The 22,564-nt window shown below is 47.0% G+C and overlaps 1 protein-coding gene across 1 annotated transcript in view; it reads left to right on the top strand.

Annotated features, from left to right (window-relative positions):
- The window catches only part of IL21 (interleukin 21), a 30,922-nt gene extending 10,007 nt beyond the window's left edge, over positions 1-20,915 (top strand). The window contains exons 3-5 of the mRNA XM_069630193.1: positions 8,533-8,679; positions 19,742-19,819; positions 19,920-20,915. Of these exons, the coding sequence (XP_069486294.1) occupies positions 8,533-8,679; positions 19,742-19,819; positions 19,920-19,955 (261 nt within the window). The 3' untranslated portion in view covers positions 19,956-20,915. The remainder of the gene's footprint in view (positions 1-8,532; positions 8,680-19,741; positions 19,820-19,919) is intronic.
- The last annotated feature ends 1,649 nt before the right edge of the window (positions 20,916-22,564 follow it).

Consider the following 22,564-nt stretch of genomic DNA (forward strand, 5'->3'; position numbering starts at 1 on the left):
GCCAGATTCTGGATTGCTGGGTTAGCACAATAAAGGCGGACTCCACAGATCTACATAACACAGTTAGGTCAATATTTTTCTTGCCGATTGAAATGATGAGGCCAGAGAAGCCGGCCATGGAGGAGGAGCGTTCTTGCACAGATCCAGCTCCCTGTCTGGGGCTGCCTGGCCTCATGTCCTTAGCCCTGCCCCTAATGTCAAAACCAGTATGTAGATGGCATGATGGACAGGATTGGCCCTCCTAGCTCTTTTTGTCTTTCTTATCAAATTTAGTCTCTGCCCTGGCCCCTATCTCTCTATGAAATCCACACCAGGTGGGTAGGCCTTTTTTGATGGGGTTGACCACCCGCAACATTAGTCGGTAAAATAACTCAACAGCTTGAGCGCTTATTGCAGTCATCTGTGTTTGATCTGCTAGTCGCAGGTTCAAATCTCGGCATGGTCGACTCAGCCTTTCATCCTTCGGAGGTCGATAAAGCGAGTACCAATTTCGATTGGGTAAAAATAATGTATGTGTACATGTTCTATGTAAAGCACTTTGGATAAAAGAGCTATATAAATAGCAAGGTATTATTATTATTATTATTAGTCCTATCAAACCCAATGCAGACTTGGGAGGTGAGGTGGTCTCTCAGTGAAGGTTGGCTGTGACAGGACCTGTTTGTGGGTTAAGTGGATTGTTGTGGTCTTTTTGTTGATTATTTTGCACAACAATGGTGGCCAGGTTCTACATGCCTTTGCCTCTTCCATGTGTTTCTGCCCCTCTCGCCATTCATTGTATCCTCTCCTTTTCTCCCTGTCAGTTACAAAGCTCACTGCTTCCTTGTCTTTGTGCTCTCTCCCTGACGCATTTAATCCCTCTAAAAAGATGCAAGTCCTTGGAAGGAAGGTGTGGGAGGCCCGTAGGTAGTGCCAGTGCAGTGCAAAAGATACTTGCTATATTTTATGCAAATGTGACCTCAATGATAATTGCTGAATTCAGATTGGAGGGTACCATTGGCTGCTATAAATGCTAAACTCTAGAAGCTATCTTTATACATCATCTCAGGACATGACAAAAAGGGCTGCCTCTAAACATATGAGATGTATAACGTGCAAATCCAGCTGGTAATCAACAGAGTTTTGCACTGGGTTACAAGAAGGGTGTGGGGATAGCAGAGGTATCTGGAATTGGTAGGAGGAGCTGGGGAGGTGGGAGCTCGTGAAGAGGCGAGGCAGGATTGACTGCAGCGATCAGGGATTGGTGAGATTTTCTCTGAAGCATAGGGACTTCAGGTTCTTCCTGAAGTGTAGGATAGAGGTGTCTAGTTTGATCTAAATTGGCAACTCGTTTCAGAGACATGATGCATAGCAAGGAAAAACCTGGTTCCTAGTTTTTCCCTCTTGCAGTTCTTTGTTTCCAGTCTGGCAATATTCCTGGGCCATGTAGACTGGTGTTTTGGTTTGGCTGCTTTGTAGGTGATTGAGGTTGTCTTGAATGCAAAGTAAGCTTTAAGGGCTGTCCAGTGTAGCTCCTTATTTATTTATTTATTTATTGATTGATTGATTGATTGATTGCTTGCTTGCTTGCTTGCTTGCTTGCTTGTTATGCCCTTATATAATAATAAAACACTGTTTCAAAGCCCCCACGGGGCAGGGAAGGAGGGAGAGTGTGAAATGCATTACAACACAATATTTAAGGCAGTGGGGGAAGTGGTGGGGGGACAAACCTACTATGCCTTCTGAGTATTCAGAATGTGCAAGTGCAGAAAGCAAGAGCGGGTCATTGCTGGGGAGTCCAAGCCTGTGGGTGAGGCATGGACGAAGTGCTAGGAATGTAGAGTGCTACATGGCCTGAGCCGCGGGAGGTGTAAGTGAGAGTCTCCAGAGCGGAGGGTGTGCAGATGCACAGTGCTGTGGAAAGACAGGAGCTGGAAGGAATTGGTCTGGGAGGTCAAGGCCCCGAAGAAGCATAAGGGCCAAGGACACCAATACAGCAACTTTGAGATTGATCAGAGGAGAGAAGGCGGGAAGGAGGAGGAAAAGAGGAAAGTCTTAAGGAGCTTCTGGAATTTGAGAAGATCCTGCTCAAGGCACAGGGGCAGGGGGAGGCTGTTCCAGAGGAGGGAGCCTGCAGAGGAAAGTGAGCAACCCCCTGCCCTCTGTTTAGCAAAGCGCTGTAGACACAAGGAGTTGGTGCCAGAGGAGCGAAGTGGTCTAGAGGGAGAGTATTTAGTGAGTTGAAGTTGAAGATATCATAACCCTTAAGGGGAGATGTGATTGAATGTTCTTATCCTGTGATCAGGAGTGCCTTAGTGTGCTGTTCAGATTTCATAGAGGCCAAGGTTGCATCTGGGACTCCTGTGGGTAGGGTGTTGCCTCTGTCCAAGTGGGAGATGGGCAGAGCTTGGACAACTGTTCTGAAACTCAGTACAGGGGTGCAAGGCGTGATGTAACATAGATGCACAAGCTGGTACCATGATGTTTGGGTCATTTAAGTGATGCATGTTATGAATGAGAGGTCACAGTCGATGGCACGCTGAGTTATTTTGTACTAGGGGAGAGCTGAGGTATGAATCCACATGTCAGTCAACCCATTCTGAACGTGGGTGGAGTTTCTTAGGAAAATTAATTCTGTCTTTGCTGGATTAAGCTTCCGGAGGGTGCTTGACCTCCAGGCTTGGATAAGGGACAGAGAGTGCTTGAGGCAAAGGTTGTGGATGCAATTCAACTTTAGATAAAGCTGCAGGTCTTTTGTGTATTGGTGTATCGTGATGTCGGTGTTGGCGAGGAGCTCCCCCAGAGGTTCCATGTATTGAATGAAGATGACAGTGTACAGGATGAAGGTCTGCAGGTTACTGGGCACAGCTGGGAACAGCTGCTGCCCATTCTGACAAGCTGTGTAAGGTTACAAGAAATTGCATAATTACGATTTACTCAGTGCACTATCGTTCCCACTACTAGGGGGAAATCATTCTGCACTCTGAGATCCTGTACTGTGCTTTAAAACTTATGGCTATGTATTCAGTAAACATATACGAATGTGTTATAAAAAGCAGTGTTTTGCCCCTTGTTTCCAAACATGGTCTTGGGGGGACAACCCCTATCTGACACCACTGTTACCACCATTTAGGGGTTATTATGTGATTTTACTGACCATAATAACAAAGTGGTAAATTTAATCGCGGACAAAATACTGAATAACACTGATTTTGTTTTTTAATTTAAGGGGGTGGGGTCCCTCCTCAACCCCCTGCTTTTTTACCCTTAGAACGCTACCCCAACCCCATCCCCACCCATTTTAACCCCTTTACCCCACTACCCTTTATTTATTTAATTAGTGTTTGCTGTGTTTTTCGATATTGTGGTCCACTCTGAAATGTACCACTCTGTAAAGTTTTAGATATATTGACTGGATACCTGTTTAGGTGATGCTCTCACTCACTGTGATTACTTGCTCTGTGTAATATAGGACAGGTTCAGCAAAATATTTCAGGGCTGGTTTTGGTTCCAAGTTAGCGCTGTCAGACAGGGGCATGCATGGGATCAGAAATGCTGCAAGCTGCAAGGGAACAGGAATGGTATTGACAGAGGCACAAGCTTCGTTGTTTTTTGGGGATGGGATGGGTTGAATATTCAGCCATTTAGGGTTTACCGAACACAGCCATTTCAAGGCCAGGCAATATATGATTGGGTGAATTATCAACAAATAAGGAAACAACTAGGAAGGCTAAAGCATTGAATCGTTACACGAAATGTATAAACCTCATAGACAGCATGAGTACCGCACCTCTGTCAAAAATTAACAAGTGTCGGGTAGCTTAAATTCTATACAGACGAGTTACTGGCCAAGACAATACTGGGCAGCCATCTAGCAGGCCACCAGCAGCGGTAGCTAGGTCACTTAACCTAGGACAGCAAAATGTCTTTCTCCAGCCATGTTTCTGTTAGTTTGGCGACAAAAAGCACAGGAAACTTACTCAATCGATTGTCAACATTTGGTGACTTTAGCGAATAATATGTTACTTGGTATTACCGTAACTATTAATGCCTGGATATTTTTTCAGCTAAGTTTATGTAGCACTGTGAGAAGTGCATGTGTTGTAGGGGCCAATTTAAACAAAGTTATGCATCTAAAACAAGGGCACGTTATATTACAACATTGCTTTTCTCAAATCCATGAAAGGACCGCCATAAAACCATCCCCTAGTGGCCGAGGTTCTGATAAAAACAGCATTAACTTGAAACACAGCAACAGACGAGTCACAGAAACTAGCTAACTAAATAATGACCGAATTACTTCACCCCTGAAAAGAAGGAACAGTAAGGGCACGGAAGTCGGCCTACAGGCCAAAGGGGTTCCGGACCATGCAGCTGTGGGCGGCATGTACCCAGCTTGACCACGAAGGCATAGCTGTTGGTAAATAATCAATGATCAATAGAGGCTACCCCAGCCTACCTAGGAATAAGAACCTAGCACCCCGCACTTGGGGCACAAAAGTAACTATGACGGAGGGGTGTCTGTCAGTCAAAAGGTGGTAACTCTCAGAAGGCTGCTTTGAGCAAACACTGGCAGGCACTTTGAATGCAAAGCCTGATGGTAAGGCTTGATTAAAGCGAGTTCAAAGCGTTCCCATGAGGAGGAGTTTTGGCTGGGCAGAGGCAGAAATGGCCAGAGGGATTGGCATGGCCAGTCAATAGGTGGGCACATACCTAAACAACGCCTAGAGACTTGTCCCTCCTCATGTGCCATTCCTCCCTATCTGTACTCCAATGCAATAGTTATGGCTGATAGGTGTCGCCAGCGCCACCGAATAGCCCAGACTAATAAATCGGGTTGGGCAGGGATTAGATCCGCTCCCTGAAAATCGTGGTGGATTTTTGCTCCCGGCCACTCGGGAAAGCTCAGCAGCAGCCACTGTTGCAACTAATTAGTTTATGTTGCGCACTTTTACAGTATCACTACCATTGTTATAGAATTGCCTGTCATTTATTTATAGTGGACCAGTTCCTATTGTTAAGCAAAATGAAAGTAAATCAATGGCACGGTTTACTAGTAGACCAAGTAACGGCGTGAGCAACATTTAACATGAGACTTTGAAAAATGAAGCATGTGGAACAGAACCTGCCATAAAGGTCACACGAGAAAAAATCCTGATACGACAGGGGAGCATTTCCCCTCTAGAACAAAAACAGTCTCCTGCCCACTTCTAATCCTGTGTGTGAAAACATACAGCGGGTCATGAATTGTCCGCAACCGCAAAAAGCTGCAGTCGCATGAGACAACTCAAGGGTTCATGTGAAGGGTTTCGAGAGCTTGGAGATGGCTCCAGCATTGGATGAGATGGTTTTTCTTGAGCATCCGAACGTGCATCAGGCAGGTTCCCCCGCGTGCACATCAGCACCCGAGGGTGGCCCACTTCTGCTCTTGACGGATTCAAATTAGGGAGCAGGGGACGTCAACTGCGTCTACAATACGCACAATCATTTGCAGTCCCTCGTTTCTAAAAACGTGTGTTGTTATTGTTACCTGGTTATCGTCCAAGAAGAGCAGCCAACGGCACCGTCTTCGGATGGGTGGCTTCGCCCACGTGATTCCCCTAAAGGAAAAAATACAACATTTAAAAAGCTTCACTGACAGTATGATAAACCAGCGTGGATTGTGGGGGTAGTTAGGCATGAGGGATTAAATAGAGCGGACCGGATGTTATGGAGGCTAACGGTGCTCTATGCATCACGCAGTGTTACACCACGATTCCGAGAGTGTGTGTGCACTCCGGTCCACTTGCCTATTACACAATTACACACTAATAGCTTAGTCACAACACAACCCGTGTTCCACTACCAAACAACAGACGTGTAGGTAAAGCGTGCCGTCCTTCTGCAGCCAACCTGCTCCTGTCCAGGTCCTACAGACAGCCCCGAAGAATGGGACTCCATAGAATGGGGATTTGCAACCGTTGCCGGCACTCATAATCCCGTTGTAATGCCGCTGGACCTAGTGCCTTTAAACGGTATTACCATTTTCCGGGACCCTCGCAAATTTACTGCAAAGACACAATAAGGCCCAATTCCTTTTAATAATGTAACAAACATCTATTGTATGTAGTGCTCTAAAACCCTTGAAAGTGAATTCGAACCTGTGGACCAGGAACCATTGCTCAAATCTCAGCTTGCTCACATGAACAGATCTTGTGATCCTCGGCAAGTCACTTTATTATACTGTGATTATTTTCCTTTAATGGCAAACATTATTACACAGCAGTGATTCAGTTTTCTATGTGATATCAAAAAGGTCACCCTCATACGTGGTTTAAAAGGTGTCTGGTCAAAGGTTCGAATCCAAAAGGATCGAATGCCATAGGGTCGAGTTAATAGGACCTAAAACAAAAGGTTCGAATTTTAAAAAAAAATATATATATATATATTTGGGTTTCCGTATAGGAAAAAAAAGTGGTTTTTACCACAAAAAAGGCGGTTTGGGGGGGACCCCCCAAAAAATAAATAAAAAATCGACCCTTTTGTTTTCAGTCATTTTGATTCGACCCTATTGTATTTCGATCCTTTTGATTCGATTCTTTGACCTATAACCGTTTAAAAGACTGTAGTGTTGTTGCCCAATATAGGGCACCAACAGGCTGCTTTTGTCATATAATGAGATCCATGAACATGTCATACGGAAAACATTTTTATAGTGCACAATGCAAGCTGAACTGCCTTTTAACAGACTCATTGCAATGAGACCAGTGGGGCATGGTTCTCTCTTAACTTTCAAGTGAAATACATGATGCATCATTGTTAATGGCACATGTCCTTCAAGGGCCTGATTCACAGAAGCGTTTTATAATGGCGCAGTTCCATAGGAAAACGTTCTGTGAAGGTATGCACTCTACAGTTCCTAGCTTGTGCCCTCCAGGTTTATCAGTGTAACAATAGGTCCTGGATCCATCTCTGAAGTCCCACCAAGACAGCTTTAATTTTTCTCTGCTCTTCTCAGAAAGTTCACTGACAGCTCTATTTCATACAGTTTCTACATTTCTGTTTCCGTTTTGAACTGCAACTGCAAAATCCCATCTTTGCGTGTATAAGAATATTTTTCCCCAGCACATGGCATATCTTGCCACCATCATTTGCACTGCGCCAACCATATATGATTCTATTATCAGTAATTATTTCTGGAGAGGAGCCAGAATACTTTACGGCCGCAGTATCAGGCCACCAAAAACACCCAGTTCTAACATTGATTAAAAAGAGAAACTCGAAAATTTAAATATTTACTTCTAAAGGCACTATTGGAGCACCCAAGAATCCCAATGTGAGCTGACCTGAAGCGCCACCCCCAGCACCTTCCCCACCTCTAAACTGCCTTAACACAGTGGCATTTACGCCCTTCTTCACTACAGGGTAGACTGTTTTAAATCTGCCACCAAGTGTCATAACAGCAGTCTTGCTGGTGCAAAATGGTTCCACTACTTTTCGACTATGAAACCACAATCCATACCATAATCGGCAGCAAGATTATGGAGGTTTCTACTTTTACTTCAAGGGACCATTTACAAACATATATTCTCTAAAAACTGCATCAGTTTATCAATTCCCACATGAAGAATGACCGGCGACTCGTATGTGTAGGTGGTTTCCTTTCAGAAATCTTAGAAGTCCCATTTCCCTGCGGCCCCGCAGTCACTATTGGGACTATGGTGAGTCCATTTTTCTCGCTCTGGTTGACTAGATGCAAATTGATGACTATCCTTTAGTGATCTGTCAAATTGTCTGCTAGCCGCGTCTGGGGTAAGAAAGAGACGTTTCAGTTGAAACCTCCAGCTAATTAGGGAGTGGATTAACTCGGTGCTGGATCAGCTGACGAAGAACATCATAGATCATAGGAACCAGATGTAGAGAGACATGGTGGTCATTTCTAGATCATATGTTATGGGAGAATAGTTAGAGTTTTTGTCTTGGTTGCCTAACAACCCTGAATTATTTCAGACTCCAAGTTTAAGAGCATTCATGTGGAATTCGGGATTGGGACAGGTTCGCGAGAAGAGGATGTTTTAAGAGTGTTGTGTCTATCAATTTAAATTAAGAACATCCTATGATCAGTCAATCTTAGAAGATTTTTTATTCCATTGTCTCACGGACAGGGGGCGTCTAAAAGGGAATCATTGATTTGTAGAGGAAAAATAGGGATTTTACATTGAATCGTGAGATTAGGAATCAGTGTTAGAATTTAGCAAAATCTGTGTTCAACTACCAGCGCTTTGAGGTCATACCAATGATATATAGAGCGCTACATAAATGCCAAATAACATAACGTTTGCATCATGTATTGAATGCATTGCGCTGTACAGAGGCCCGTTATGAAGACTCCTTTCCGTATTGTTTTAAATAATATTTTTAAAGTAGTGACCTCAGAGGGGGTCAGGCGAGTTGCATATTTTTCTTCTTTAGAGGGAAGCAATGAGAAATGCGAAATTGGAAAAAATTACTGCCTTTAGATTGAATTGCATGACTGTCAAAGTTACAATTTTATGTTTGTTTTTATGTCTCCAGGATGATTGCCTGCACTCTGCGCTGGAATGCTTCCAGAACCAAAGTTCAAAGCTAAAGCAAGCAAAGGGATCAAGTTTTCCATTTTTTGAAAGGACAATCAATCTGCTAAAAGTGAGAAAGAACGATAAAGCTCCAGTGACACCAAAGGTATTAATTATGATTTGCTATGGCATCCAAACCGAATAAAGCTGTTGCATCCAAGTGCATGTTAAATATTTAATGATCATTCAATGACTTTGCTTCTCCCGCTCACACCTGGAAATGGTGTCTTTATCCCTTTCTGAGCTACCATCTAGGACAACCTCAAGAACTGATGCTCCTGTGGTACCGCTTTTCCAGTCCTGAATGCTATCCCATGGTCATACTTCCATGGCCCTTCCCTTACCGCAGGAAGCCCACTCATTTGAACTGGTGACTCAATAGTTCCCCCCCTTGTTTCTCATCTTCCCAGCATGCTTGCCAGCATCCCAATAGCCAGTGTTAGGTCCGCTTCTTCCTCCCATCCGTAAGGGGTCAGAAATGAGAGACGGACACAAAATTGTAATGTTTTCAACATCCAACATTTTTATTAAAATAAAAAGGGTTAGATAAAGGCCTTTCTGTCCCCTTCCTAAAGAGAGTTTCCCTCATATGAAACTAAAAGTAAAGATCAGTCTGTGTCTCGTCGTCAAACATATAAACTGTCCTTGTGTCTTGTGTCCAAAACATATTACTCTGATCCTCACACTAAGAAATAAACAACTACGGGTGCAAGGAAATGTATCTGACTTTTATTTTGGCAAAAAGTGTTCATAAAAAAATAGATAGATCCAACAGAAACAGTCTTTTCGAGGGCTCAGATCTTGGATCCAAGGGGTGATTTTTCCTTACCCTGGATATTTTAAGTAAGATGGCAAAAGTTTCTCTCCCAAACAGCAGCTTCTTAAGAATGACACAAGTATCTCTTTCAAACAATATCTTCTTAAGGACGGCAAAAGTGTCTCTCCTAACCAACAGTTCTTTGAAGATGGCAAAATTGTCAGAATTGACTCTTTCAAATAACAGTTATTTTTAGGATAATAGAAATTTTCTGATATACTTCTTTACCATATACTTTGTAAAACATAATTAAGTTACCTTATACAACTCTAATGGACCTGCTGGTATACTGTCCACTCCTGATACACCTTTACTGGACCTCCTGGTCTACTCTCCTGCCAGGAACCCCTTTCTGGGTCTTACAGATCTCCTGGTATACTCTCCTGCCAGGTATCGGGCCTCTCAATAGTCACTGCCTGATGTGTTCCTTTTCACCAGGACTTCTTCTTGAGTTCACTATCCTTTACTTCAACACAGTTGCATTACTTCACCGTGCCCCACTTTGTTGGCTTAAGGTACTACTTGTTCCAACTTTCCCGACACTGCCATCTCATGTATGGAAACTTGTTCAAGTTTTGCCTTTTTATATTCTTATTAGTATTTATTCACTTAGGGTAATGCCTGCTCCAACTTTCCCCATTCTGACATCTCATATGCAGAGATTTGTTTAAGTTCTGTCTTTGTATTTCACTTGGTTGGTATTCAAATATCCTGAACTGCTCACATGGCTGTCGGTACATCCGTGGGTCACAAATGGCGCTGGGTAGACTCACCAGTGTACTGAAGCGTCCCCGACCCGTTGCACGTTGCTGAGGCGAAGCTCCCTCTTTGGAACAGTCTTTCTCACACGACAGACCTCTTTCTAGCTCTCCGGACAGCTTCTCGTTCACCTGCCAGCATGACCACCACTTCTCTGCACAACTGTGTTCCCGACAGCTCTTCCATTGCTGCCAGCTCCTCAACGGTTCTCTCTCTGTGCCTGCGGTGTCCCTTCTGGCCTTGCGTCACACTGGTATATCCCTCATGCGAGCAGCAGAGTAGAAGTGCCTGCTTTCCCGAACACAGTCCTTCCCTGTACTGCTATCTGCCTCGGCTCTGCTTCTCTCGTCTCCAGCACCACTTCCTTCTTCTCCGGATCTCCTAATCTGAATGCATATACCATCTTTAAATGTCAAGCTCACTCGGGCCTTCCTAAAACAACTTGTCTGCACGCTTGACTTTGTGTTTCTTCTGAACCTCATTAACTCCTTTCTCCTCTTCCTTGTCTCAGTGCCTAAGGTTTTCTGGGAATTAGAGTCCATAGCATCTCTATGATTTCCAATATCATATTGTACAGAATTTCTATTCAGAATACCATTGGAGATAGGAGATGCTAAATGTGTGTTATGAGTGTATGAGGTACAAAAGATGTTTTGCCTAGAGTGATTTCCGAGAAGGGGTTTTGGGGGTTTACTATGGGAAGGACTTGTATAGTGACAAGCCATCAAGCATTTAGGAATGATGAAGTCTTCTTCTCTTAGAATGGAAGAATACCGCGTCCCTCCTGATGCGGTCACCACCTTTCCCCGACAGCCGTCTCCTTCCACGTGATCCTGACTCATAATACCACCCCCAGGGTCAGGATCAGGTAGCGGCTGCTGTCCCCTGGCCACATGGGAGGAGAACTTTGTACGGGAATCAGTGATGACTCCATAGGATTCATTACACATCCCAGTGCCTGATTCCCTTCTTCCTCCCATCTCAGTGTCAGATCTGCTTCTTGCTCCCATCCCAGTGTCAGATCTGTCTTTTCCTCCCATCCCAGTGTCAGATCTGCTTCCTCCCCCATCCCAGTGTCATCAGCTTCTTTCCCACATCTTCACCTACCTTCAGCATGCCTATCACATCTACATTTCATTTTTATCCTGTTGGTGTTTTGTCACATGTTGCATTGCGGCATGTACCTTCAAGTGCCTGGGGGTTCAGGTGGGAAGCAGACACAAGAGGCCAGGGGACAGATTCTGGCCAGTGGCAGATGGCCTTTAAGGTCACCATCGAATATGCCGGGTACAGGGAATTGTTACCTATATCTCACAGAGATACATGTACTATGTGGGTCACTGGGGTGGGGGTCCCTCACTTGGGATGCTTGTTATTGAGTATTATGGTTTTTGATATGATAGGTTATTTAGAACGCGCTTAGGATCGAACCTGTGGTGCTCTCTGTCGTCTTGCTTCCAAGGCGAGTACGTTGCCCCTGAGCTATCCTCCCGAGACTTTCACAGGTAAATATTAGTCTGATACCCACTTGAATGCTTGGCTTTTTACTGAACTTCCATAAGAACATTTTAGTGAGTTCTGCCTGCCCTACGGCGATCCAAGCCACGATGCCACTGCATTCTTTATAATTCTCTTACTAAACCTTAAGTAAACATATATGCTCGTTTTTGTAATAGTAAGAGATGGCAGGCTACATTGGTTTCACTTCTAAATTGGTGCATTTCGTAGTAGTGTCTCGTGTGCAGCACTCTGCCACCCCAAGGGACTAGGACACATTCTGTGAAGCTGTGAAAAACCGTAAATACTTCTTGTGACCCATTTGCTGTGTGACAAACACTGACTTTTAAATATCTGACAAACCTATAAAGCTTTTCAAAGGGAATTTCTGGAAGGCACAGGGCACCAGAAGCTCTGCTGCTGCTGCCGGCACCTTTTCCCATTAGCATGATGTGACCACGTAAACACACTCGCTCCATGCACTCCCCCTCAAGGGCTCACTTGCCGCTCCTCCTTCTGTTTCTAAACCAATATTTGTGATGGTAGCTCATGTCACTAAGCACACCGTGAACATCGTTCAACCTCCTCTAACTTTCTGACCTCCCATCCCCGCTTATCCATCTTTTTCAGTTTGCTCCCACCTCCTTTGCCAATGATCCTCTTTTGCATGAAAAAGCCATCCCAATTGTTGAGGGTTCGTCCATGCCCCCATGTGGTCCCGTAGCCCCCAACTAACAAGGACGACACCTCACACAGGTCCTTGCTGTTCGGGCTTCCCGGTCGCTCTGCCCGGCCGGGAAACGCCCCGTTTATTTATGCTGCACGCGGCGGCGTGCAACGTCATGCCGCCGCGTGCGTGCCCGTCATCGGGCAGCGCCACACTCCTCCTTTTTCCAGGAGAACAAACAAACATACACTACAACTATGCACTGCACACGATACACCATAACAGTAATATTCTAACATTCCCCGTTGTTGGAAACACCCCTTTATTCCCAGCCACCCGGGTCCCCTTACTTCAACAGTGATTACCACTCCAGTAGTCGGCCAAATGTCCAAGCACGTAATCGGTGAGGCGAGCAGGTTTCCCTCGCCCAGCCCTCTGGGGGTACCTCCTGCTCACCTCCGGCACGGGTGATCTGTCCACAGGTGTTGGTCTGGCTGGAGACTCAGACAGGCCCGGTGTTTCATCAGTGTCCTCTGGGAGCTCACCGGGGTCGGGCTCAGGAGGCGGGTCAGTTCTTGGATCCCGTAGCTTCTTGAAGAAGCTGACATTTCGAGTGATCGCAGACCGGCCGTCCGATGCAGTTATCATGGACCCTTTTACCGCGACAACGTACAGCGGTTCTGGCTCATAGGGCAGAGAGAGCTTTCCATGTGGATGTCTGTTGCGAATGAGGACCTCATCCCCTGGTTCCAGTCGTTGTGGGCGAAGCCCTCTCCGGGCATTCTCCTGCTCGATCCATGCTTTGCGGTCAGCCTCGACCTGCCGATCTTCGATCACGCCCGGTTCCTTCTCCCCCACTTCGGGTAGCAGCCCACGCGGGCAACGCCTAAACAGGGCCTCCGCCGGGGCCACTCCAGTGGATGCGTGGGGCGTGGTGCGATAGACCCTCAGAAATTGGTACAACGCTCTCTGGGATGGCTGTCCCTGCCCCTGGGCAATTCTAAAGGTCTTATTGAGGGTCCTCATGAGCCGTTCAGCTTCACCATTGGCCCTTGGCCACAGGGGAGTGATTTTCCTGTGCACCACCCCATAGCTCTCCAACAGCTCCGAAAAGCGTTCGCTCTGGAATGGTGAGCCATTGTCCGAGCACAGCGTCTGAGGGAATCCATGGGCTGCAAATATTTACTCCACGGCCACCACAACGTGCTCGAACGCTACTGAATCCACAAACTCCATCTCTGGATATCTGGAATACTCATCAACTATGACCAAGAAGTGGGTGCCCATCGTGGTGGAGCAGAAGTCCGCATGGACGACCTCCCATGGTCGTGTCCCGCGAGGCATCGCCTCTATCTCCGGCTCTCGCTGTAGTGGAGAAGCCGCCTGGCACCACACACAGGCCGCCACGAAATCATCCACCTTGCGTTCGAGTTCCGGAAACCACACCTTCTGCCTTAGGTGGGCCTTGGTCTTGGCGGCACCCTGGTGACCACGATGGGCCAGCGCGATCACGTCGCCCACCTTCGACTGGGGCACCACAATCCAGTCACCCCTGAGCAGGAGCCCGGACGTTGAAAATGATAGTTCTTCCCGGACTTTCCATAGCTGCTCCAGCACAGTCCTGGCCTCCTGAGTGCGCCCTGCCAGGGCCTCCAGCACCGACTTCCAAGAGCCCTGCTGCATGGACTGCTTCAGAATGTTAAAACACTCATCCTCAGCTGCCGCCACCTCAAGCTCTTGGAGAGGCATGGCATTCGGTGTCGCCGCCCCAACTACCACCCGGACATGTTCTTCGGCCTCCTCTGTGCACGTGTCCGGGTCTCCTCCGCCGGGTGCCCCCGGGTGTCTGGAGAGGTAATCGGCCGCGTTATTCGCCCCCAGGCTGATAGACCAGAGTGACCCCATACTCCAGCAGGGCGAGCATCCATCTTTCAATCCGCGCGGGTGGCTTGGATGATGACCCCGCCAGGATAGGCAGCAACGGTTTGTGGTCCGTCACGACCGTCACCGGGCGTCCAAGGACATAGAGTCGGAAGTGCCGGCATCCCCAAAGCACCACCAGTGCCTCCCACTCAATTTGCGAGTATTGTTGTTCTGCCTCTGACAGGGCCTTGCTGGCGTAGGCCACCGGGCGGACACCCCCATCCGGGTCTACCTGGGTCAGGACGGCGCCCAGTCCGAACGGGCTGGTGTCAACAATGATCTCCGATGGTAACATGGGATCGAAGAAGGACATGGTGTCCTCGGCTGCCAGGATGCCTTTGATATCGTCAAACGCTGCCTGTTCCAGTGGGCCCCAGTTCCAGATTGTGTCCTTTCTTGTTAGTGCCCTGAGCGGTTCCCACCTGGAGGCAAGATTCTTGATAAACCGTCCACTGTACGTAACCATGCCCAGAAAGCTCCGTACCTCAGACACAGACTCCGGAGGCTGCGCCTTCTTTATGTCCTGCACCTTCTTGGGATCAGGAGACACTCCCCCCCTCCTTGAACACAAAACCAAAGAACTCTATGGATGGTCGGAGAAATTCACACTTCTCCTTGTGCAGGGTGAGGCCCAAGGACTGCAGTCTCTCAAATGTCTTTGCAAGACGCCGTAGATGATCGACCTCCGTTCTCGCGAACACCAAGATGTCGTTGCTAATGTTCAGAACACCCTCCAAGTCCGCTAGGGCACCCCGGATTATGTTCTGGAATACCTCGGCCGCCGAGGAGACACCAAAACTAAGCCTCTTGTAACGGTAGAGCCCCCGATGTGTGGTGAAGGTGGTGATATATCTCGACTTGGGGTGGAGGACAACCTGATGATACCCCGCCCCGAGGTCCAGTTTCGAGAAAAAACGAGCACCCTGTACCTCTGCAATGATGTCGTCAATCGTCGGGGTAAGGTGTCTTTCTCTCCTGATGGCCTTGTTTGGGAGCCTCATGTCAACGCAGATCCTGACAGCGTCGGGCTGCTTGGGTTTTCATGCCACTACTATGGGGGACACCCAGGGGGTGGGGCCCTCCACCTTCTCTATTATGTCCAGATCCACCAGGCTATCCAGCTCTTTATCCACCTGTTCTCGAAGGTGAAACGGCACCCACCGATGCTTCAGGGCAATGGGCTGCACCGAATCATCAATGTGTAGTCTCACAGGTTCCCCCACCATCTGTCCGATTCCCTTGAACAGTGCTGCATATTTCTCTAACAGGTCATTTATGTCCTCCAAGTAGACAGAATACGCAAAGGTGACAATACCAAGGGCCTCCGCTGCAGCACAGCTCAGCAACGTGTTGGTGCTCACAGATGTCACATAGAACCGTGCTTTAATTTGCGAGCCATCATGCTCCACCTTGGCCACAAACGCACCGTCCAGGGGAATGGGGTGACAACCACCAAAAGCAAAGATGCGGTTCTTGGTGCAGCCAACTTGGGGGGTTGGTCCATAACATCATAATGTTCCCGTGCCATTACATTGAGGGATGCCCCAGTGTCCACAAGGACCGGAATGGGAGATTGATTCACCTCGATTACACACCTGGGCTGTCTCCTGAGTGCGCCCTGCCAGGGCCTCCAGCACCGACTTCAGAGACTCGAGACAAAAAACACATTTTCTTCCTCGTCCTCCTCCACTTCCTCCACCTGGGCATCCTCTTCGCTCTGATCCACCTGAGCGACGTTGGGCGGCCGACCCTGGTGGGTGAAACTTGCCCGCCCTGGGCCTCTCGGTACCAGCACCGGCGTTGCTGCCTTGCATACCCTGGAAAAATGGTCTGGCAAGCCACACCGCCCACATGTCTTTCCTGCCGCCGGGCATTCTGCTGGGTGGGGCAGGTCGTATCCACACTTTATGCAAATTTCCCCTGCCCTTCCGGCCCTCTCTCGGGGAACACCTCCAGGCCTTCTGACACCCCTGCCCCCGCGCCACATCGCACATACCTCCTCAGTCTTGATGGGGCGCGACCCTGCCTCCATCTTGGTTGCTCTCGCCTCTGACACCACATAGCACCTGGCGCCTGAGTTTGCCTGATGAGAACGCCTGGATGAGCATTGTCCTAATCATGTCCTCTGCATCCCCCCAGGTGCAGGCTAAGGAGAGACACCTCAGGCGGCCATAGAATGAGTCCAGAGATTCATCGTCCTTCTGCTTGGCCGATAGCATCACAAAACGCTCATAGTCCGCGTTGGCAAGAGGCAAGAAGTAAGCCTGCAGGGCAGTCTTCGCCTGACCATATGATCCATACCCAGGCGGCAGCGATTCAAAAATCTCTTGCACGGACGGTCCTGCCAAATACAGCATGGTTGCCAGCCTGGTGTCATCATCCACCACCTGGGCCGCTCGAAAGTACATGTCCAGACGGTCCACCCACCTTCTCCATCTAGGCCCTAGGCTAGATGGTGGGCCCGACACATCAAAATCGGGGATGGGCTGCAGAGCCGCCTGGGTGCGCACCTGGGCCATGACGGAAGGTTTTGTGGAGCAACGGGCCCCGCCGCTGGCTGTATCAAAGGTGGAAGACCTTGAGGAGCCGCCTCAACAAGTGGAGGTTGCTGCACAAGCTGCCCCTGAGGTGGCGCACGTGGTGGGGGTGTAGGAGGCCGCTGAACTGCCGCTGCGCCACCTCGGTCCTCAGTGTCACTCATGAGTCTGAGCGCACAGACACGCCAGCATGGAACACCGGGGCTGCAACTCAAACTCCACAGTCACTGCAGCACCTTGTGATGATGAAGAGGGTGAAATCAGCGTGGCCACCCACCTGCTGATGAAGATGCACCACCTTGATGATGAAGGGGATGAAACAGAGTGTGTCCATCAGCCTGATAATGAAAGAGATGAGGATGAACTGTTCAGCCTTCAAATGTTCCAAAACCAAAAATTAGAAGAGGAAAAGGTGTGTGGGTCATGTAAATCCTAGGCCCAAAGCCTTCTTCCTTGCTTCCACTCGACGTAGTAAACCCAAAGAAAAAGCCAAAATTGAAGATAGGCACATATTCCTGCAGGTATGCCTTCCTGCTGTCAGGGGTTCCAAAAATTAAGCTTGGGGCCGCTTCCGAGCCGAAACCGGAGCCTCGTGAAGTCCCACAGCTTGTGTTTCAAAATGACCGCCAGCCGCGCGGGTAACGCACTACCAGCGGCAAAGAAACAAAGTGTTGCATCCACCTCATTTCGGTGAAAGAAAATTGTATTAATATTCACTGCCGGGTCCGGGCATCGTTTCCCCCACTCGTCGCCACTGTTGAGGGTTCGTCCATGCCCCCATGCGGTCCCATAGCCCCCAACTAACAAGGACGACACCTCACACAGGTCCTTGCTGTTCGGGCTTCCCGGTCGCTCTGCGCGGCTGGGAAACGCCCCGTTTATTTATGCTGCACGCGGCGGCGTGCAATGTCACGCCGCCGCGTGCGTGCCCGTCATCGGGCAGCGCCACACCAATCACCCCCCTTTCCATCCGCTCTTACCCATACGTGAAAAGCTCCCCGGCCTGGGACTACCCACTTTTATCCTTGTGTATTTAGTCCTTCACAGTTTCCATGCCTGCTTCCGGTTTTGGGCCTGCTTCTGCTCTGCCCACCCGTAGACCCGATTTGCAAGTACTCTACTTCATTCCTTTTTCTGTGAATGAGTTTTGTTCTATCACCTAACTGTTTGGACAGGCCTGCTTCCTAGTTGCTCTTCTGTCCCCTAAAGTTCAGCTCATTGCTCCAGTCTCTGTGTCGAACTTCAGCGACTATTGTACAGATCGTTATGTCCTCGACTATATAGAACCAGGGGTGGAATGGCAACCAAAAGAAGCCCTAGAAATAATTTTCAAAGTGGCCCCATATCGCACATTTTCAGCAAGCCTAACACTTTTTCTATGAAAACATTCAGAAATAAAATCGGTTACCACTCAAAAGAGGCCCTGGGTTTAGAAGCCTACCAGGACATTTGCAGAGTTCCCCATTGGCCAGTCCACCCCTGCATAGAACCCAGTGGCCATGGTGGCTAAAGAAAGCGCGATCTAGACATACACATCACTTGGTAGACCCAGCATGGTTTCATTTTTTGTGTTCTCATTTTTGGGAAAATTGTTTGAACAGAGTTTCAAAAATACATTTCATAAGTATAGTCTTACATTTTCGAACGCTTGTTGCAAAAACGGAAATTAGTAAATGAACCACGCCATCCATGTGCTCTAAATTTGAAATGGGCTAGTGGCTACCTGTGTGCAAAAACATTGACAGATTGAGGCACAATGCAAACTTTGCGGATAGGAGACAAGCATGGACTTTCCAACTAGTGATGATTCCCTGTTGACCCCTTGTCTTTTACTTTCCATTGAATGCAATCCTTCTTTTGTAATTTGATGTAAATGGGAGCCAGAAGGGGTGCTTTAAGCTCCACATGGCAGGTCCAGGTTCTGCCCTCTAAGCGTCTCTAAATGCTCTGCGTTAAATTCCTTTCCAGTTCTTAAACCCCTCACCAGTTGTCCCCGGGTGCCAGCGTCGCCAACCCATCCCCCACCTCGCCAACCCATCCCCCACCCCCAGATAGAAATACAGCAATTCTTTAGATTTACTGGGGAACTGTCACTCTGTTTGCATTCCCTGAACAAGTGAATCCAGTACTCCAGCTAACATTTTGAAGTCGGAGTATTTTACTGCCTTTTTAATGCTGGGGGCTAATAATTGTTGGGTGAGAAATAAAATAGGATTTCCCACTCCCAACGGGAGTACTGTTTTGACCGGTAAAATGTATTTGAACTCTAAAACAGATATCTGTTCTAACCCATATTTCTTTTCACCTCATAATTCCTGCAAATGAATGCATTTGACCTTAAAGTGCTTCTTCAGATCAGGCGGAAATAGCGTTAGAGCGCCTCCCTGTGGCACTGCCCTGCTGGTACCAGGGCTCTGAACCAACCCATAAAGCTGCATGGGTAGAAGGAGGGAGCTGGCTCCTTATGCATCAGTGGGGCATTCATGCGTCTGCCTGTCACAAGTGAGTGGTGGTAGGTCAGGGCTATGCGCACCGATGCAGGGGCTAGGGTTCCAATTGGGAAATCGAGTGCACCCCAGCGGTTTTCCCGTTGAATGTCATCTGGACTTTCAGAAATAGCAACTTCTAACTACACCACACACCTCACTGCACTTATCGAGAACACCTGTTGTTTGTACCCTGCTTTCTTTTTTAGGGCGCCAGTGATTTGTGACTTGTGTTCCCCCAGAGAGTGACCAATCACCACCCTGCTTATCAGCACTAAGCCCAGTCATGTTCAAGAGTCAGCTTTTTAAGAGGTGTATGTTTGGCATAGCAGAATGTGGAGAATCTCTGGGGAGCACAATGCTCCCATCGCTCCCAGTAGAGTACACACCTTAGTTTATGTTTGTTTTTAAAAAGCGTTCAGCTATGCACTGTGCAACATACATTCTATTGAGCAAACTAATGTTCACTGCATTTCTTTCAGTCATGTAAAGCCTGTCAAGCCTACCGCAAGGACAGCCCAAGGAAATTTCTAGAAAGCATGGTGTCGCTGGTACAGCAGGTAAAGCCTGTCATGTTGTCTTATGATGCTATGTGGCTGAGGTCTCCATGATGCAATACTTATATGTTTGATGATATTATTTTTCATTTGTATGTTATAGTTAATATCTAAAGTGCGAGGAATCCCATCAACATAGACTGCTGATTGAAGAAATGAGCTCTTTCGACGGTGTGGCGAGAACACGCTGCCTTGAAGAACACCAGGCCCTAATATCCCGAGCTTAGAATGTGACTTTTTAATGTATTACTGTCTTGAAGGAGTTGTTTTGAAGTGCAATATCACACTCTGCCTCATTATGCCCCAGTCTTTTAAGCTAGACACTATACTGCATAATGGTTTGCAGGTTATTTAATATTATTTACATATAACATGTGCAATGCATATACTGCACCCAACAGACAGTTAAGAGTTGTTAAATTAACACAAACAGGTGGCTTATGAGCTACAACACTATGGCAAACCTGTAGCCATGTTGTAATGGTTAAGGCTTTGCCGTCGGGCTTCAACCCTCAAGCCACCTGTTTGTGCTAATTTAACCATTCTTAATATTATATACCAGTCTTGATTTCCAGTATTACACATTTTTGTACAACCAAGTAAATACAGATGTATGTAACAAGGTGAAATACATTTTTTATTTGTATTTATTTATTTTTTTCCAGTCTGCATCTGGAATTTAAGCTGCTTTTTTTACTTATGTTCAAGAAATTACATGTTTGATAGCAACTAAAATATTTAAATTATTTGTGTTTTTGCCAGAAGTCTTTTATTATATATTTCTAGAGCTGTCACTTCTCAGAAGTATTTACCTGTAGTTTGTCTAATATTTATTGCCCTGGGGAAAGGGTGATGTCATGTCCCCTCGCCTTCTTCCGAAAATAAATTGTATTGACTCACAAATGCAAACCTGGAGGAGGCGTGTTTAATTATCCCGATTTTTCCATTGTTTCCTGGATGTTTCATGAGATAAATATCAAATTATGTCTGGAAGTTATTTACAAATTTGTTGCGTAATAAAATAAAATGTTTGCTGCTGCAATATTTCCAGCCCTGTCCACTCCACATTCACAAGCAATTAAACTAACATGAAATCCATTATTCATATCACTTGACTATCATTATTAAAAAAGTGTGGATCACATTTCTATTTCTATTTGTTATTTCTATAATCCTGTTAAGCAAGATGGTATGCAGTACAATTTGGGTGCACTACAACAACCCTGACCTCCTGGCAATAGGAACCCAACCTTTGGTATAGGCTTGTACTACACAGGTTAGTAGCGTGTTGAGCAGCCAGGCTTATCTCAAAAGGAGTCCATGTGAGCTGTAGGACAGTTACACAGAGATTCACAATGACAAGTATTCAAATAAACACTTACACGCAAGGTTTCTTGAATACACAATTATTCATTTATCTATCAGTCAGTTAGAGTAGGCCTTCAGAAGGGGGCAATATAACAGTAACACTCAAATACACTTCAATAATACACACTCTTAATATTTCTAAATCAGTAAGTATGCTTTTGGGATGGCCCACAGACACTACCTACAACCTCAGGTGACTTCAAATGTCAGGGTGCTGGGGACATTAATATATCACTGTTGTATTTAGAATCAGATTCAAGAGTGTGTCAAAGAGAAAGGTTATTATGACACAACAAGAGATCTCACAAATATTTCTCAAAGCAGGTAAGTACTTTTGTAAACCCCCCAATGCTAAGTTAGTTAACCCTTTCCTGGAAGGAAGATCAAACACCTTCACAGAGGGAAGAAGAGTCATTCAGGGAACCAGACTAAGCCAAAGTCAATTTCAGCAAAAGTCTAGGTGAAACTGGAGCACTTCTCAGAGGTAGGTAAAAGTCTTGCACAATGTTTTAAAAGTCTTTGTAGAATAGAAGAATTCAAAGTAGGGTCACAAGCTGTTTAGGCTTGTGAGGCAAAGAAGCTATCAGCAACTCTACAGAGCAACCACAACAAGTCTCACCAACAGAGAACAAGTGCAGTTACACAACAAGAGGTAAGTTCTCTTAGACTGTACAGTACCTTTAGGTTGAAGAAAAGTGCAATAGATGACTTCAACTCCTGTGCAGCTCTGCAGATCCTGGTGTTCCTGGGCCTCAGTCATGGGGACAAGAGGAAAGACTTCTGGGGACTCCTGCACTGCAATGGGACGGTCACCGACCATAACCGGCAATCTTCAAACAAGTGGCACTTCGGTGTTTCAGCTCATCGCGTCTACCGCAAATAGCAACACATCAGTTTCTGGCTGTCGGGATGGACTTTCCTTGCCTCTGGGGTCCAACACTCTGTTGAGGTGGCTCAGGCTCGGTCAGTCCTGCTTCCTGGGAGTCCAGAGGATCTTCCTCGAGCTCTCGGCCAACTTAAAAGCAACACCCATAATCTGGTGTTTCTCTACCTGGCGTTTCGGTTTCCAGCAGCAACTCTGTGGAAATTCAGCCAGCTCTGAGAATATGTCCAGGTGGCTTACTTTGGAGTTGATTGGTCCCACCAACTCAAAGGGAGAAGTCGTCCTTGCAGCAGCTTCTCTGTCGATGTGAATTTGGAGTTTCAGCACAGCAGCAGGGCTTCACCGGACAAACCAACGGTCCGGGAGTTGCAGCAGGCTTCCTCTTCAAGTTCCTCTTCGGTTCCTTCGTCCAGCGGTCGACTCTGCCTTCCAAGCCAAAAAGCCTCACCTTTTATGCAGGTTTCTCCCATTCATTCCAGCCTAGCTGTTAGTCACCT

Source organism: Ambystoma mexicanum, chromosome 6q (assembly GCF_040938575.1).
Source record: "Ambystoma mexicanum isolate Mex_15411 chromosome 6q, UKY_AmexF1_1, whole genome shotgun sequence".
NCBI lineage: Eukaryota > Metazoa > Chordata > Amphibia > Caudata > Ambystomatidae > Ambystoma > Ambystoma mexicanum.